Here is a 19,010-nt window from a genome sequence, read left to right on the forward strand (position 1 = left end):
AGTAAACTGTGCAGGGAAGGGACCCCTAAGAACGGAGCGTTCTGTCTGCTTCCTCCAGAAGACAGCTTGTGCCCATTGGGCTACATTTGTTATAGGCCTGGAGGACTCCTGGGGGCTTTTTCTCTCTTCAGTGAGACCCCCTGAGAAAGCTACTTTAAGGAGAAGACAGACCCAGAGACTATAGGTAAGATTCCAGGTTATTTTTTTCTTTTTAATATGTCTTTATTGATTTCAGAGAGAGGGAGGGAGAGGGAGAGAGAGAGAGAGAAACATCAATGATGAGAGAGTCATTGGTGGGCTGCCTCCAGCACACCCCCTACTGGGGATCGAGCCCACAACCCAGGCATGTGCCCTGACTGGGAATCGAACTGTGATCTCCTGGATCATAAGTCGATGCTCAGCTGCTCAGCTACGCCTGCTGGGCAAAATTCCAGGTTCTTTTGTCAGTAGACTTTGGAAGCCATACTTTTCCTCAGTTTCCCCATCTGCATTTGTCATGCAGAAGGATTCGTGTGAGCAAAAGAAAGGCCATGGCTGCCCCTGGGTTCCTCCAGGCTGAGGCTGATGCTGAGGGATGGTTTGTGGGTAGCATCACTTTCCTGAGGCTAAAGCTCCAAGCTTTGTGCTGTAGGAGGCCCTTGTGGCCCATGTCCAAGCAAGAATTCCAGAGTCACCCAGAGTAGGGAGAAGAAAGTGGCACCTTCAATTGCTGTTAGAAAAGGCTGGATATTTCTATATATAAACCAGCCCTTAACACTTTCCACTGCCCACCATCACCATCATCTCTCCACTTCTTCAGTGTATGCAGGTGGCCTTCTGGTGGCTCTTTCCCTGCTTTCCATCTCCTTATCTGCCTTTTGGCCATGGCTCTAAAAAAGGGCTGGTTCAAAGCAACAGTTTACCTGGTTTATAATACCCACCTATTTTGAAAAATATACTAAAAGACAAGAATATAGAGTTATTTTGTAATTTTTTAATCTGTATGTTTCTCTTTTATACTTTTTATATAATATATATTCACTTAAGAATATATTATTAAAAATCATTACAGACATATTGGATCCAGGTTAGACTTTTTGTATCTACTTTATAAGATTTCCAGTAATAATTATTCTTTTTAGGCTAACTAAAATTTCCAGTATGTTTCAAATGAAAAACTGATTTTTTCCCCCACCGTGTGAACAATAAAAATTTCAGGGGGAAAAAAACAAGAAGTGCTGGTTAATTCATCTGGAGGTGAACTGAGAAAGGCCAGGCATGTGAACCAAGCATCCCACTTTCTCTTAATAACCTCCTAGGGCTTATGATCTATGGATTTAAACTCCATGTGTGTTTTCAGTTTGCACTTTTTTTCTTGATTGCATGTCACATGGCTTAACTCCCATTGGGTAGGCTTTTATTTGTCATAAAACTACCTCTTTTAAGTTCTTCAGATAGCTCTTAGAAATTTGGGGTCTAAAGCTTAAAGGGGTTCTCCAGGTGGTAGAAACTTTCAACCTAGTAATTTCTACCCTCAACTAACAGATGCTCTGAGCGAATAGGTATTTTCTTTTAAATTATTCTATTCTTCCCCTACCCAACATAACCCTTTTGGAGAGTGGAGGGTGGTTGTTACCAACACCCAATGGGTAAGTCCAGATCTGAAGCGACCTAGCCAACAGCTGAAAAAGCACTCTCACTGTTTTAAAGCCTTTACAAAAAAATTAATTCTCCTGTGGCTTGTGAACACCTCTCACTTTGGGTCTCCTTGCACTTGATGGAACATCTATTTGGTTCTTAAATGCGATGCCAAGTGTAACATTTAAAAAGGATGGCAGAATTTTGCCATTTTTGACCTCATTGGAAACCTTGTTCACTTTGGAAAAAAAGAGAGAGGCTATTAAAATGCAGTATGAAGCCCATGACATTTTTGAGAGTAAGATTTTCATCCTGAGATGGTATTTTCTGCAGTAGCCACTGGAATTTCTCCCCTCACCAAGAGCTTCCTGTTATTTTGGATGTCCACCAGAAGGTTAAAATAATCAGGGTGGGGAAACGTTATAGATGTTTACACAATTCCTGGCTTGGTCCTCAAGTGTTCAGCAGTTACGACCTTCTTACCTTTCCTCTGCCTAGACCAGTGGTTCTCAAAGGGAGGTGGTGATTTTGTTCCTCAGAAGACATGTGCCAATGTCTAGAGACATTTGTGGATGTCTCACCTGGGGGGGTTGGTGGTGAGCTACTGGCATCAAATGCCTAGAGGCCAGGAACGCTGCTGACCATCCCAAATGCACAGGTCGCCCGCTACCCCCGCCCCGCCCCAAGGAATTATTTGCCCCAAAATGTCAGTAATGCTGCAGCTGAGAAACTCTGGTCTAGACTTTGAGGACCAGTTAAACTGAGGGCTTGGAAAGAGGGTTACCGTGAGGGCAGCGGCCTTTTCATGTGGTCCCAGCTGTCGTTAACCATTGCTTTCAGTTCTCCTTCTCTGGAAAATATGAGCAGAAACAATCGTCATAGCTTCCACGTATGGAGTGCCGTGTACTAGGTCCTGGAATTATTTCCTTTAGTCTTCGCAGGAAGCCGGGCTGGCTTGACTCTGCACGCCTTGAGGGCAGGGTCCCCGTCTGTCTCTCTCACTGCTGTGCAGTCTGTGTCTAGTACAGTGCCTGGCACATGGCAGGCCTTCAACGTTTGGATAAATGGAGCCATTATATCCGTTTTTTCACAGGAGAAACACGAGGCTCGAAACGCCCCCAGCTCGTGTAAGTGGCAGAGCGCGGATTTGAACTGACCCCGTGGGTCGTCGGCACCAAACCCCGCTCCCGCTGAATTCCCTTCTTCCCTTGCAGCACCAGAGAGGCTTTCCAGCCTCGAAAATCACGGGCGCAGGGCTGAGGGAGGAGAAAGGAGTTTTAAAACATAAGGTTAGAAAACACCTGCCTCTGCATAGAAACTGGGGTGGGAGAAGGGCCTTCAGAAGCCTCTCTGGTTCTGATGGGATCATGCCTCGTTTCTGAGCAGTGACGTTGGCTTTCCAAATGTTTCCGTGTGTGCTGTCCGAGCAGCACATTTTGCAGAGGGGGAAACTGAGGCACAGGCGTTCCGGGATAAAGTGGTAGTGGGTAGAGGGCTGGAACTTGGGAAGAAGAATGCTCCAGCTCCTGGGCACCTGCCGGTAGTCGCTGAGAGAGGGCCTTCCTGGGAGTAGACGCTCAGCTCGCCCAAACCCTGCCCCGACAGAAGCAAAGCCCAGGTCACTGCTTAGTGCTGCCAGCCTGGATGGAGAAGCCTGCCGGGACTACACGTCCCAGCGGCCATTGCGGAATTCGGCGGAGCGCAGGCGCGCCAAAGCGGTGTGTGTACTACAGCTCCCGGCGTGCAGTAGGCGGGGCGGGACTACATTTCCCAGGAGGCAGAGGAAGGGGCGGGAGGGGGCGGGCCGCGGCGATGCTCCCGCCCCTCCCCCGTGCTCGCGCGGCGAGGTAAACAAACCGCGCGCGGGCTGCGGGCGGCGCGGCCGGGGCATCCGGGCGGTAGGCGCGGCGGGGCCCCGGGGGACGGCGGACAGCGCGCCGAGCAGTGGCCGGGCTGGGCCGCCCGCCCGCCGCACATGTCCCGGGGCAGTGCCGGACTGTAGCCGCCTGCGGCGCCTCCTGTCGGCGGGGGAAGGGAGTGTGGAGACGCCGGGGTCTCCACCGCGGTGCCCATGGAGCGGGTGCGGATGATCAACGTGCAGCGCCTGCTGGAGGCGGCCGAGTTTTTGGAGCGCCGGGACCGAGGTAACGGCTGGACGCGGCCGCCTCCACCACCGTCTGAGCCCGCGCACTCCTGCTCCGCGCGGGGAGTGCGGTGCGGCGGGTGAGGGGAGGTGCGCGTGAGAGGAGGTGCGCGTGTGAGGAGGGATGTGCGGCGTGTGAGGACGCCTGTGTGGGGCGTTTGCACGTGTGAGAGGTGTGCGTGGGAGGAGGGGTGTGCGCATGGGAAGGAGTGTGCATGGGAGGACGCCTGGGTGTGAGAGGCACTGGGAGTGTGAGGATGAGCCTGTGAAAGGCGTGCGCGTGTGAGGGGAGGTGCGCGTGTGAGGAGGAGGCACGTGTGAGGAGGGGTGTGTTCCTGTGAGGAGAGTGTGCGCGTGAGGGGAGATGCGCGTGTGTGGGTGAGGTGTTTGCACATATGAGGGGAGGTGCGCGTGTGAAGAGGGTGCACATAGGAGGAGGGCGCCCGTTTGAGGACGATGCGCTCATGAGAGGTGCGCGTGTGCGGGGAGATGTGCGTGTGAGGCCAGTGCTTGTGTAAAGAGTTGTGTGAGGAGTCGTGTGTGCTTGTGTGTGTGAGGGGAGGTGCGCTTGTGAGGAAGGTGCGTGCATGAAGAGGGGTGTACATATGAGGGCACGCGTGTGAGGGGAGGTGTGCGTGTGAGGGCGGTGCGTGCGTGAGGCGATTGTGCGTGTGAGCGGCGTGTGTGTGAGGAGGGTGCGTGTATGAATAGGGGTGCACGTATGAGCGCGCGCGTGGGGGTAGGTGCGCGTGTGAGGGTGGTGCATGAGGCGTGTGCATGGGGCGATTGCGCGTGCGAGGGGCGTGCATGTGTGGGGAGATGTGTGTGTGAAGGCGGTGCGTGAGGAGGCGTGTGTGCGTGAGGCTATTGCGCGTGCGAGGGGCGTGCATGTGTGGGGAGATGTGTGTGTGAAGGCGGTGCGTGAGGAGGCGTGTGTGCGTGAGGCTATTGCGCGTGCGAGGGTCGTGCGTGTGTGAGGAGATGTGTGTGTGAAGGCGGTGCGTGGAGGCGTGTGTGCGTGAGGCGATTGCGCGTGCGAGGGGCGTGCATGTGTGGGGAGATGTGTGTGTGAAGGCGGTGCGTGAGGAGGCGTGTGTGCGTGAGGCTATTGCGCGTGCGAGGGGTGTGCGTGTGTGAGGAGATGTGTGTGTGAAGGCGGTGCGTGGAGGCGTGTGTGCGTGAGGCGATTGCGCGTGCGAGGGTCGTGCATGTGTGAGGAGATGTGTGTGTGAGGGCGGTGCGTGGAGGCGTGTGTGCGTGAGGCGATTGCGCGTGCGAGGGGCGTGCATGTGTGAGGAGATGTGTGTGTGAGGGCGGTGCGTGGAGGCGTGTGTGCGTGAGGCGATTGCGCGTGCGAGGGTCGTGCATGTGTGGGGAGATGTGTGTGTGAGGGGATGCGCATGTGAGGAGGGGTACACGGATGCGGGTGACTGCGCGTGTGAGTTTGTGCGGATGTCCGTGAGAGGCGGCGCATGTGTGCGGGGAGGTGTACACCGCGCGCACCCATGTGAGGGCCGGCGCAGGAGGTGAGGGCGGGCGGGGCCGGGCGGTGGGAGCTGGGGGAGCGGGGGGCCGGGCGCGCCTGGAGCTGGGAACCGGGAGCTGTGGGAGGAGAGCAGGTGGACCGAGGAGAGGGAGCGCGCTGAGGGTGCGGGGAGCCTGAGAACTTGGGAGGCCAGGGCACCGGGAGAACTGAAGGCAGGGGTGGAAGCAGCACAGGGAGGGGAGACAAGGCCCGGCGCCCAGTGAGGGAATGCCTGCTGAAGGGCAGGGAGGAGAAGGCTCCCTGGGAAGCGACCTCTGCGATGGATCAAGGCGGACCACACGGGATGCCTTGATCCCTTTAGGGATGGATACTAACGGAGATGTAGAGATGGGGGTATGAAGAGTAGGAACAGTGGGAATTGTGATGTCGGGAGAGAAAATATCTTTCTAAGACTAGGTGATTGAATTATTTAAGTAGTGAAGATGTGGGACTTAGAGTGACACCTTCTAGAATGGGGAGAGTTAAAGGAGAAGGGGAATTTTGAGACAAGTGAAGTAATTGAGATGAATGGTAACCAGGCTCAGAAATTAGGGTAAGTCAAGAATTCCTGGAGAAAAGGATTTCGTAGAGGGATAAATGACTTGATTTAGAGGAAGCATCCATACACCTTCCAGGTGGTTGGTTGGGTCCGTCTGTATGTAATGTCATAGGATTGATGTCCAGGAAAGGACTGGGAATTTTATCTTGCAACCAAAAAAAAAAAAAAAGGAAAAATATCACCTCGCTTTTTTCTCCTGTTTTAACAACCTGTTACTGCAAGGACTCTGTGGATCCATGGATTTGGGTATATTCCTCTTACCATATCTTTTTTCCTTGCTGTCTGTTTAGAGTGTGAACATGGCTACGCCTCAACGTTTCCCTCCATGCCGAGCCCCCGGCTGCAGCATTCAAAGCCCCCACGGAGGTTGAGCCGGGCACAGAAACACAGCAGCGGGAGCAGCAACACCAGCACTGCCAACAGGTAGCAAGCTGGGGGAGGTTTAGAAAAGACAACTGGAGGGAGGGGGTGCACGCTCAGGCAGAAGTGCCAGACCTACTGACCTCAGTCCTCTAATACCAAGTCTGGAGCAACACCGAAGGGCCAAATGGGTTCATTTTATCAGCAACCTTGGGCCCTTTTATTTTTTTTATTATTTTTTAAAATTTTTTTTAAATTTTATTTTTGTTTAAAATATTATAGATGTCCCTTTTTCTCCCCAATGACCCATTCCACCCCGTCCCATCCTCTCCCCAGTCCCTCTCCCCACCGTTGTTCGTGTCCTTGGGCTGTGCATATTGGGCCCTTTTAAAACAATAAAGTCTAGGAATCATAACCTGTCTTTGTGTGGAAGGGAAGGAATAGAATCTAGAAAGACAAGCAAAGAAGTTCTTGCTGGATTATTAAGTGGGGAGTCTATGATTTAGAGGGACAGTAGGTTGAGAGGCTTCGCAGCATGTGTACATGCGTGTAACTACATGCTAAAGTAACCTTGGGCCAGCTTTAAGCTTGGATGATTCAAGAAGAATTTTTAAAACTCAGAAGTATCTCAGGAAGGATATAAAGCAGAATTAAGGGTTTTGTTAAAGGAACAGAAATATTATTAGGCAGAGTAGGAAGTTAGTGGGCATGGTCTGTTTGTTGCTTAAGGATGAAGGCGAAGTCCATACTGTGAAAGTTTTGCCTCTTATTTACTAAGGGTGAATTTGTAAGGGAGCTTTTAAAGCAAAAGAAAAAAGGAAAGTAGCTTATTCTTCAGTCAGAACATTTCCCTAGAAAGTGCTTCTCTGGGTATACTCAGACACAGTTGACTTCCATTTTTTCAAAATTTTTGGTAGTGTCTGGCTGTCTTTTCAGTGTTTTTGTTCTAGAGGGCCAGTGAATTCTAAGGATTCATCTCTAGAATTTTCAGAAGGCTGTCTTAAAAGAAAATCAGCAGATGCTGCCTTTTCCATGGATGAGAGGAATCGAGACCTTTCCCCGATTCCCAAAGCTTTGTCTAGAGAATATAAATATTCATTTTGGAGGGCCATAGAGCAGTCTCTGGGTAACTAAGATTGCTTGAAGGCTTTGGAAAACTTCAGATAGGTAGTTGGGTAGTCACTTAGGTAGGCAGTAGGACTAGGTGCTTTTACTAATTGATGCAGAAAACATGAAACTCCTGTAGATGACAGAGCTCAAAAGGTTAGGTCTTCCATTTATGACATCACTGAAGCAAAACCAGGATTTGCTCTTCTCTCTTGAACTCGTCTATAAAGCTGTATGTTTCCTTTTTTCGTTTTTTCAAGACTATTCTGCATTTTTTAAACTTAATTTAAAAATAACCATAAGGCTAATATGCTATATTTATGTTCATGTGTGGGTCTAGAAGGTTTGTTTTGATAATATAGTAGGTTTGGGATGAAAATATGTAGTATGATACACAGCATTTTAAAAATATAAGTATAAATTTTCATGCTCTTCATAGTTTCTGTGGTTAAGATATTAGCAAGTAAGACCTATATTCAGGAATTTGTGGGTTTTTCAATCCATGTATGGATTGAAAAAATTTATTTTTTAATTTGGAGACCTGGGAAGAGTACCAGATAGGACACCAGACTTGGTTTCTGTCGTGCTACAAGTATTTATTGAGTCTTTTTATCTAGTAGAAATCAGATATATGATCTCATTGCATTTTCTCTCTGTCCCTTGACATTCTTATTTTTAAAAAGAGAGGATAGACTACATATAGTGAGAGTATATACATACTCCCCACGGTCTTTTCTTCCTTCAAGTTCTATGACACTGATTTATTCACAGTTTTAGAGACCAGTTACTCAATTAGTTATTCACCATACTACCCCATCACTGCAGATGTGACATTTTTATTAACATCTCAAAGATTATAGAGACATAAATAAATGTGCCTTTCTAGATTTTACCAATTATGTTACAAGTCATTAATAAGTCTGTCATCTTTTGACTCATACTTTGCTCGGTTTGGGGTTTTGACTAAGTGATGTTTCTCTTTCATGCTAGTGTTCCTGTTAGGATTCTGTTATTGTGTATGGGACCACAGTGCTAATTACTATGTGTTTTAACACAGCACGTCAGAAAATTTGTAAAACTACAATCATGCTATGTTCTTCTAGTACCCAAGGGAAGATAACTACATGTTCACTGGACTACCCAAGGCTAAGGAAGATGACTTTTCATGGGAATATAAATAGAGAGAGAAGTAGATTTCAGAATATATTATCTCAAGGTTCACTCGAATGGGATATAAGCTGGGGCCTATAGATTAAAAACTAGTATGTTAAAGTGAAGCACTAGAAATTATTCCTCCTTACTATTTTAAAAAAAAATTCTGCTTCATGAAGTAGGGGAGCAAAGACCAAATTCCAGTACCGGAGTACTTGGGAAATAGTGTTGTTAGTCCATTTGTAAGGGGAAACTGTAGACTTCTGTTAACTTTAAGACTATTACTGGATTTAATAGAGATTTTGTTATACTGGTTACATAAAACAGAAAGAAAGAAGGCTTGTAAAAATTTTCCATTTATTAGTCATCTGAAACAAGGAAAGGAATAGAATTGATGAGTACATATGTCTTATTTTCCTTATTAAAAAGCTACCCCTGTGGAAGTTGCTTTTCCTGTTATGCATTTTGAACATTGGTATAGTATGTCATAAAATGACATTGATTTCCTTGACATGGTAGCATCTTTAAGATACAATGTTGGTTGACCTTTTTTCCCTAATAAGATATTCCTGATGTAAAATGTTATTTTATAAATTTATGTTGCTAGTTGACTCCTAATATTATAAATTCCTATTCCTCCTTTCCCCCAAGTCTTGAATCTTATTTTCATAGAAGTACAAAGGGAAGAAAATAAGTGCTATCACGTAATGTTACAAACTTGTACCTTGAAAAAACCCCAGTAATTTTATAATTTTATCATTTGGGATCCTTCTGACTGACATTTGGAATCTATAATATATAATTATTTTTTAAATACATGGCCGACTTTACTGTATTCTTGGTCATGGCCTTCTGACTTACTTCCTGAGGTCACCCTCACTGAGATGTTACTGTTATTAGAGAACCTTGCTACAGTCGCTGCCTGGCTCATTGAGGAGTATCAGATAGCTCACATTCCCAGATTCTTTACTGTTTTGTTTCACAACTGAAAAAAAAAATCTCAAAATTTGTAGTCTTTGAAACGCTCCTAACTCTACTCTGTGGCTTCAGCGTGTAACACTGATTTCCTAACTGTCTCTTCAATCTGCCTTCTATCTTCCTTACTACCCTCCTAATCTCAGAAGACCATCATCTCTCACCTGGACAACTGCCATAACCTCCTAACTGGTATCTCTGCAACCACTCTTACCCCAAATATAATTCTAATGTTTCCGCCTATTTTTTTGCACGTACTCTGTTCTCTGCTGGGAATAATTTTTTTTTTAAATCCTCACCTGAGGATATTTTTTCCATTGCTTTTAGAAAGAGTGGGAGGGAGGGAGATAGGGAGAGAGAGAGAGAGAGAGAGAAAGAAAGAAACATCGATGTAAGAGAGACACATCGATTGGTTGCCTCCCACACGCACCCCAACTGGGGCCAGGAATTGAGCCTGCAACCTAGGTACACGCCCTTGCCCAGAGTTGATCCTGGGACCCTTCAGTCTGTGGGTCGACACTCTAACCACTGAGCCAAACCAGCTAGGGCTCTGCTGGGAATAATTTTTCTTCCCCTTTTGCCGCTTTATCTCTGCCTAATAACACTCTTCCATTCAATCATAACTTCCTCAGGAAAGCTTTTCCTCACCTGTCAAAGTAAATCAGATGTTCACATACCTCATGGCACTCTTACCTTTCCTTCTACAGTTTGTAGAAATAAAATCTGATTGTATGATTAATCCCTGTCTCATTCGTTGGACTAAAAACTCCATGGAGGCAAGAATTGAATCTCTTCTACGTAAAGCTTTATGCCTTGTACCTATCACAGTGCCCTGTGTACAATAGATGTTTCTCAAAGAATGCAAGGTTTTAAAACTCCAGGTAGACTGTTCTAAGTTGAAACTGACTTCCTCTTTTGTGCTGCCTACCGTATTAGACTCTGGAAGGAGAAATGATGGGAGAATATACAACTCTTGTTTTAGCAAACTCTTTGATTACTTTGTATTTTCAAGATGTTAATGATAATGGATTTGGAAAGGAAAACAATATGTGATGTTTGAAGAATAAAAATCTTCAAGCCACAAGCTCTACAGAATGCTGCAGTTAATTTTTAAAAACTCTATTGTCACCCTCTGTCATGAAAAATAAAATATCAAAACTGTATATGCAGAGAACTATGTTTGTCAAATATTGGTATGTACCTGTGACATATACTTAGTAATTGCATTATTTTCAAGTGATCTAGAAAGTAGTGAGCACCAATTTGTGTTTGAATGTCAAGCTGATGAAAAATTTCTCCTCTTTAGTATCTTTTGGATACCAAAGAATCTCATGACAGCAGCAGCAGTATTTCAGTTCCATCTGTGAAGATTGAGAACACTAAAAAACAAAACAACTTACCTTTTGCTTATATGGCATTAGTTTAACTTTTCAGCTACAGAATAATGAAATGTTTTAATCTTATTTTATAGGAAATGAATATACTGTATTGCTTTATTTTCTTCTTTATATCTTTTTTGTCTGTCTTATTAACATGGATCATTAGATTTTTTTTGGGGGGGGTGATGGTGAATTCTTTTCCTAGGATAGTTGTAGACGATCCCCACCCCCCTAGTGAAAATAATTTGAGATTTATTATATCTTCTGTGTTTATTCTCATTTTATTTTTCATTTTTACAAATACCTTTAATGTCTGACTTAATGGAAGATACTTGGATTTTATATCTGCTTCTGCATTTAATTTGTGGCAATATCTTCTATTTTTATTCTTAAACATGTACCAGTTTGTTCACAGAGTAATTGGATAAAGCCTTATTATTTTTTGTGAAGTTTCTTTCTACTATGTGTTTCAAATTTTCTATAATAAGCAATAGCTTCTGATTCTTTGTCCAATAGAAAACTCCCAAAGTTTTAGGACAAAAGTGAAGATTAGTAGCAGTTAAACTCTTAATGATGTTAGTATTGTTCTTCAGTCTTTTCCAAATGTTGAGTGATTAACACAACCTGTGTGGTATGTTCTGTGATATTCTGTCTTACACTAAAATTGATTTTAAATGAAAAATTCTCAAGAATTATATATATATATACCTCACTCTAAACAAATGCAGACGTTCCATTAAATGCTTCATTGAAGCATAAGTTTGTTGTTGCTAGGTTTCTTAGAGATATATTCCTTGGTGGAAATATCTTTTGAAGGAGACTTAAATGATCATGCCTTGTAAGTCAGTAGGATAACTGCTTTTGTTCCTATTTGATGAGAGGCCTTTTGCCAGAATATTAAATATATGATGTGGAAGATCACAAATCATAGAAAGGGAACTCAAGATTTCATCTCGTATAGTTTTCTGCTTTATGAAGGTAAAGCACATTTTATGATTAAAGCACATGTGGCCTAGAGATGCTAAGTGATTTGCCTAAGCATGATAGCTATGTAAGTGGCAGTTGAGTTTAATCAAGTTGGATTTTAAGCAGTATATACACCATTCTAACTAGGCAGACTGTCGACCTGAAGAAAGCTTTCTCTTCTAAATTTCTTCTTACAAATGAAACGGCATTTCTTCATTTTGGATATAGCATGATTCTTTGTCATTTCTTAAGTGAAGACAGTTTTCCAGATACTAATCTAGTCAAAGAGGTTGGATGGTATGATTTGACAAAATACATTTCTAGACCCCATTTTTGGTCAATAGTGCTGATGTAATTTAAGCATGCTAGGTTGTTTAATTTTTCATTTTGGCTTCCTACATTTTAAAATACTCACTGACCTTTCCCCACTATGTGTGTGTGTGTGTGTGTGTGTGTGTGTGTGTATCATTTTTATCACCATCTAGTAAAGGAAACACATATTATCAAGTAAACATAAAAATATTATTTCAAATTGTGATGAGTTTAGTATAGGGAAAATAGAGAACCCTATCAAGTCTGATAGATGATCTCAGGGTTACACCTTTTGTAATCTTGTTTTCACTTATCCTGAACATTTTTTATGTTCATACACATCTGTTAAATCATTTTTAATTACAGCATGATATTCTGTTTCAATTGTGTACCATAATCTGTTAAGCCAATCATTCATTGATGACATTTAACTTATTTTTAGATTTTTTTCTTCAGCCCAAACAGGCTACTATGAACATCTTTGTACAGATACCTTTATGTATTTGTTCACCTAGATCCTTAGGATAAACATGAAGAATTGGAGTGCTGGGTTAAACGGTAGAATCCATCTTCAATAATAATCATAACAATAATAGTAACACCTTGCATGTAATATACTACTTGTGTATAAAGCTCTTTAACATACATTAGTATCTCATTTGAATTTCAGAACAATTCTTTGAGCTAAAGTAGAATTTCCTTCTCTTTTTGGTGAGGAAACTCAAATGGTATGCAAAGTAACTTCCACAGGTAGAATTAGGAGATGAAACTAATCCTTGGGATTTGTTTTTCTAGGATCAGCAAATAGTCCTTAGTAATAATATACTTAAAAATCAAGACTCAGTGTCTATAACCTGAAATTTATGGGTTAGTGCTCTCCTTTTTGCTCTGCTAAATGTCTGAAATGTGTGGCCTGTACCTTCTGCTTTAATGACTTCCCACCACTGCTCTTTTTCGTCCTTTGCAGTTTGCTTCCTTTTTTACTAGCGATTGAAACTACTCTCTTAAAACTAATTAGTAACCAAATTTATTGAAGTTAGACTATGTACATATAACTGTTGCTGTACTTGCTTCCGTGCCATAGAGGAGCTTATGGTATATTTGGAAAGATATGATATGAATATTATAAAATGGTAACACGTCAGTTATATGTTATAACAGGGTCATTTTTATTTGTCAGCTTACAGTACAGAGAGTAAATTATTTAAGTTTATAGAAAAAGATTAAAATAGGTTATTATAGAAATGCTATATAGACTCACAGAATATACCTGTTCAATGATTAACTTTACCATGCCTTCAAGGAGATATAGGGATTCCCTAACTTGGTATTAGAGTGAAATTCCTTATATTTTTAATCTAAGTAACTAATTTTTTATAAGAGAAAATATTTGGTTTGTTAGATAATTTTGTTATTAATATTACTGCATACATTTCAGGGGAAAGTGTTATGGATTTTATTTTTATTTTTATGACATTGGATAAAAGGGTGACACTTATTTGCTTGCATTTGGTTTATTACAGGAAATATTTTTTATAGTCTTTTGAGAACACTGAACACCACTTGTAGAGGCCACATGATGAAACCTCTGAAGCCATTTGAAATGGGCATTTTTAAATTATAGAACATAATTTCAGTCTCTAGTCAGTCATATATTTTGATAAAGAAACTGATTTTCCTTTGTTCTTATTTTGATTAATTAGAAAAGGACAGTAATAGGATTCTTTTTGAGGAACTGTAAAGAACCTTTCCTTTTATGCAATAAAACCAACTAGAGGGAGTAAATGTGGTAACTTTGCCTTGGTCTTAGAAGAAATGTGAATTTTCAGGTTTTTAATTTTGATCATCATAGTCCTGTGTGATAATATATATCTTCTCTATGAATAACAATAAAAGTGATATTCAGTCTCTATAAAAAGTCTGGACAGTATATTGTGATTAATACTAAGTCCCTTGGGATTTTTCTGTAGCCTTTTGTTGTTAACAGTTAATGCATGTAAGTTACAATTTAAAATATAGACTTCTAGGCCTGGCTCTAAAACTGTTTGGTGTAACCTAATATTATCATTTTAACATGTTATCCATTCAGTTGTCCTTTGGAAGGCAGGTTGCATTCCTGGAAATAGCACTATGAGTAAAAAAGAAGTATTTGAATTTCATTTTTCTATAGAATAATTGTTTATCAAGACATTACCAAAACTCAAAGTCTAATATTTTTATGGAATTTTTCATCAGTATTATAGTTAATCCTCTCTTTAAAGAAACAAAATGATTTATCTATATAAAATTGAATATTTTAAGTATATATAAATTAAGTAGAATTATATGGAGATTAACAATGTAAGGATATAATGCTGTTGTGTATGGTTTATAGTTGTGATTTTCCTAGAAAATCCTGCCTTATTTATTTTTTTTGCAAAAAAAATAATATGTACATAAAAGTACATATTACATGATTTCATTATATGAGATTTATAAAAAAGGCAAAACTATAGAGATAGAAAGCAGTCTTAAGTGGTGGACTAGGGGATGGGAATGGTGATTGACTGTAAATGCACATGAAGAAACTTTTGGGATAGCAGAAATGGTCTAAAAATGGGTTGTGGTAAAGGTTACACAGCTGTATAAATTTACTGAAGCTCATTGAACTGTATACTTAAAATGGGTGAGTTTTATATTATTTAAATTATATCTCAGTAAAACTGTTTAAAAGAAAAGATTGTTTTTATTTATTGCAGCAAGATAATGAAGAGTCTTGAACATGTGACAAATGCTAAAAAGAACTAGAGGTGGAATGAATGAATATTAAGCAGTGATTCCTTCAACACTTGAAATAAACTAATAAATGGTGAGGGTAGCCAGTTGGAAGAAGGCATATGTGTGTGTGTGTATATATAATATATGTAGTAACATAAAGTAATATGTAAAATAATATGTGTATATTAAACTGGCTGCAACCCTCTAATCACATATTTGGTCTTTCTGGCATGGTCAGACTCCAGTGTGAGTCATCTCCTTAGCATAAACTCAAGTGTGGTCCAAGGGCCCACCATGAGTAATGGAGACATTACTGTAACTTGGGAATTTCTAAGGTTTTAGAAGCTCTGTCTCAGGAAGTTGGGACGAAGACCAGATAAATTGTTTATTGTTAAACCAATTCTTTCCATACATTGTTGGGTTCAATTTGCTAATATTTTGTTAAGAATTTTTATGTCTGTGTTTATGAGGTATAGTAGTCTGGTTTTTTGTTTGTTTCCCCAATGTAGTTTCTTTGTCAGGTTTTTGGTATCGGGGTAATAACACTGCTCAAAATGAGCTGGGAAATGTTCCCTCTTTCTTTATTTTTTGAAATATTTTCTGTAGGATTGGTATTATTTATTCCTTAAATGCTTAGTAAAATTTACCAATGAGGACTTCTGGGCCTGGAGTTTTCTTTGGGGAAAGTTTTTTATTTTTATTTTTTATTACAAACTTAATTTCTTTAATAGATGCAAATCTATTCACGGTTTTTAATTCTTCTTGAGTCAGTTTTAATAATATGCATTTCTAAGAATTTGTCCATTTCATCTAAGTTGCTGAATTGATTGGTGTAAAGTTCATAATAATCTCTTATCCTTTTAATATATGTAGGATCTGTAGTGGTGTGCCCTCTTTCACTTTTGATACTGGTTATTTCTTGTACATATTAGTAATTTTTGTCTTTTTTCTTCATCAGTCTTAAAAGAAGTTTATCTGTTTTACTGATTTTTTTTTTAAAGTAAGCTTTCAGGTTTATTGATATTCTCTATTGTTTCCTGTTTTCTATTTTTTCCACTCCTGTTCTTGGCATTGTTATTTCTTTACTTCAGAGTTTCTCATCCTCAGCACTATTGACATTTTGGGCCAGATAGTTCTGTTTTGAGCATCATAAAATGTTTAGAAGCATCCCTGGCCTCTCCTTACAAAATGCCAGTAGCATCTCCCAAATTGTGGTAACCACAAATGTCTCTAGACATAACCAAATGTCTTCTGGTGGGCAAAATATCCCACAGTTGAGAATCATTGCTTGACTTCTTTTGGTGCAGTTTGTTTCTTTGTCTAGCTTCTAAAAGTGAAATCTGCCTGGCCGGGCGTGGCTCAGCGGTTGAGTGTCGACCTAGGATCCAGGTGATCGGGGTTTGATTCCCAGTCAGGGCACATGCCCGGGTTGCGGGCTCGATCAATGACTCTCTCATCATTGATGTTTCTCTTTCTCTCTCTCCCTCTCCTTTCCTCTCTCTGAAATCAATAAAGATATATTTTTTAAAAAAAAGTGAAATCTTAGATAATTGATTTTGAGCTTCCCACAGCAGCAACATAAGGATTTAAAGCTAAACATATTTCTCTAAACACTGCTTTAGCTACATCCAACAAATGTGATATGTTGTTGGTTGTTTATTTTTTTAAATATATTTTTATTGATTTCAGAGAGAGGAAGGGAGAGGGAGAGAGAGAGAGAAACATCAATGAGAGAGAGTCATTGATCGGCTGCCTCCTGCACTCCCTCTCCCCCTCGCTGGGGGTGGAGCCCTCAACCCTAGCACATGCCCTGACCAGGAATTGAACCGTGATCTCCTGGATCATAGATTGATGCTCAACTGCTGAGCCACACTGGCCGGGCTGATATGTTGTGTTTTCATTATTTTTCAGTTCAGGATATTTTCTAATTTCTCTGCAATTCATTCTTTGATTTGTGACACATCTTCCAAATAGTGATTTTTTTTCTAGTTATGTTATTGTTATTGATTTCTAATTTAATTCCATTGTGCTTAGAAAACTTACTATGTATGATTTTCGTACTTACACATTTATTGAAAATTGTACATAACTTAGGGATATTTATGCAGTATGCCAAAGGATTTGTCAGAGACTTAAATTAAGGTGTTTGCTATAATTGAAAATGTATTGATTTTTACAGAATTCAATGTATATGTAATTTTTTCATTTTTTCCATTTATTGAAAATGTACATATAGAAAAGTGTACAAACCTTAAGTGTACAGCTTGATGAGTTTTCACAAAGGTGAAGAAATAAAATATTACCGACTCTTCTTAAAAGCCCTTCTCTTGACTCTTTCCAGTCACTGTCATCCCCCTCTCTGACTTTTGATAACATAAATTAATTTTGCCAGTTTTTAAACTTTATATGAATGGAGTTACACAGTATGGATTTTTGTGTGTCTGCCTTCTTTCATCCAACATTATGTTGAAATTATGAAGATTCATCCATGTTATTGCATAATGTTGCTCGTTCTCAGTGCTCTATATAGTATTACATTATGCAAATATTTCACAATTTAGTCATCCATTCTACTACTGATGGATATCTGAGTTGTTTCACTTTGGGGCTAATGAAAAAAATGAGCCTTCTTTTGTGTGTCCTTTGGTGAACATATATGCATATATTAGTTTGGTATATAAGTGGAAATGTTTAGTCATAAGGTATGCATATATTCAGCTTTGATATATAAGTTTTAAGGAAAAATTTATTGTAGTTTTTGTTATGCATCCTTTTAGACCCTTGCTTTTTTGTGGTCTTAATTGTGGTGGTGATGTTTTTGTCATTGTTAAAGAAGAAGCAACAAATTTCTCATGATGCATTTTTTTCTAAAAGTCTGAAATATTAAAAAAATATTCTATATCCCCAATATATGAGAATGTATTTATAATTGTATACTTGTATTACTGTACTGATATTTTAGAAATACAAGATAATTTAAGAATAATAAATATAAATAGAAGTTTTACTATCCCACTAATTCTTTTAACCCCCTTCAGGTATATACTTTGCAGGCCCTTTCTCTAATGTAGGTGAAGTTTTCTGTGTTTCTTGCCTTTTGAGTATATGTATATGAAGTATAAGCTTTAGGATACAGTTAGGAGATATTTGTTTAGCTTCATAGAATGTGTTCTTTTCATTGTGTGGAGGGCAACATCCGTTAGGCACTTTAGGATTAGAAAGTAAGTGAAAGAAAAAATGTTAATAAATTAGGAGTTGGCTCATTAATTCAACAAAGATAAAGGTTTTTTCTTTTGCTAAAAGTGAATATTAATTCTGGGAATGAGGCCTTTTATTTTACTTCCACAGTGGCACTACTCGTACTATTTTGTGCAGTTTTAACTCTACGCTTTTTATTTACTGTCACCAAACTGTACCCTAAAGAATTGAAAGTTTATGTATTAGAGCTGTGTTGTAGTCAATGAAAAGTCACAGATCTGATTGAGATAATGACTGCCAATCAAATAAGAAGTGCATTAGCATATCTCTCTTATAGGATGTTATTTGTAAAAAAGATTACCTGTGATTCAATGGTAAAATGATAGAAATGTCATTCTCTCTGTTCTTGGAAGTTGTTAAGCATTCAGAGTAAGGGTGTCTGAAAGAAAGACAGTTCATTAGTGTTTGTTCTCAGAGGTGCATTTTTTTTGGAGAAGAACAGTGGGTTAACCAGATAGATTATTCAGAACATCTCAGCCTTACAGGGAATTTATCACAATTGGATATTTCAGTGGCACATTATTGGAAGGGCTTGGTTGGACACACAGGCTCAGAGGAGCAAAGAGGTGGTTTCTGAATGTGCCAGTACGTGATCAGTTCAGTTACTCATTTGTTGCCAGCACTACTTAGATTATTACTTTCTCTGTGTATGTATTAGGTTTCTTTCTCTCTGTTGTACCCTAAATCTTGTACTATCCTCACAGCTAACTAAATAATGAAAACACCAACTTTTCTTTCAGTTTCTTTTTTTCATCATTATGTTTTTTTATTTCCAGGCTAATTCCAATATACTTAATACTTAGTAATACTAATTAAAAATAATAAGAATATTGCCTGGCCGGTGTGGCTTAGCAGTTGAGCATCTACCTGTGATCCAGGAGGTCACGGTTCGATTCCCGG

The 19,010-nt window shown here is 40.5% G+C and overlaps 1 protein-coding gene across 4 annotated transcripts in view; it reads left to right on the forward strand.

Annotated features, from left to right (window-relative positions):
• Positions 1–19,010, forward strand: part of MXI1 (MAX interactor 1, dimerization protein) — a 65,218-nt gene that overhangs the window by 13,354 nt on the left and 32,854 nt on the right. For 3 of the 4 annotated variants that reach the window (XM_081158901.1, XM_081158904.1, XM_081158903.1), the window contains exon 2: positions 6,135–6,267. In XM_081158901.1, coding sequence (XP_081015027.1) covers positions 6,135–6,267 — 133 coding nt within the window. Of the gene's footprint in view, positions 1–3,450; positions 3,762–6,134; positions 6,268–19,010 lie in introns of those variants that run through there. The other variant, XM_081158902.1, reaches the window with a different exon arrangement.

Source organism: Miniopterus schreibersii (genome assembly GCF_964146895.1).
Source record: "Miniopterus schreibersii genome assembly, chromosome: 14".
NCBI lineage: Eukaryota > Metazoa > Chordata > Mammalia > Chiroptera > Miniopteridae > Miniopterus > Miniopterus schreibersii.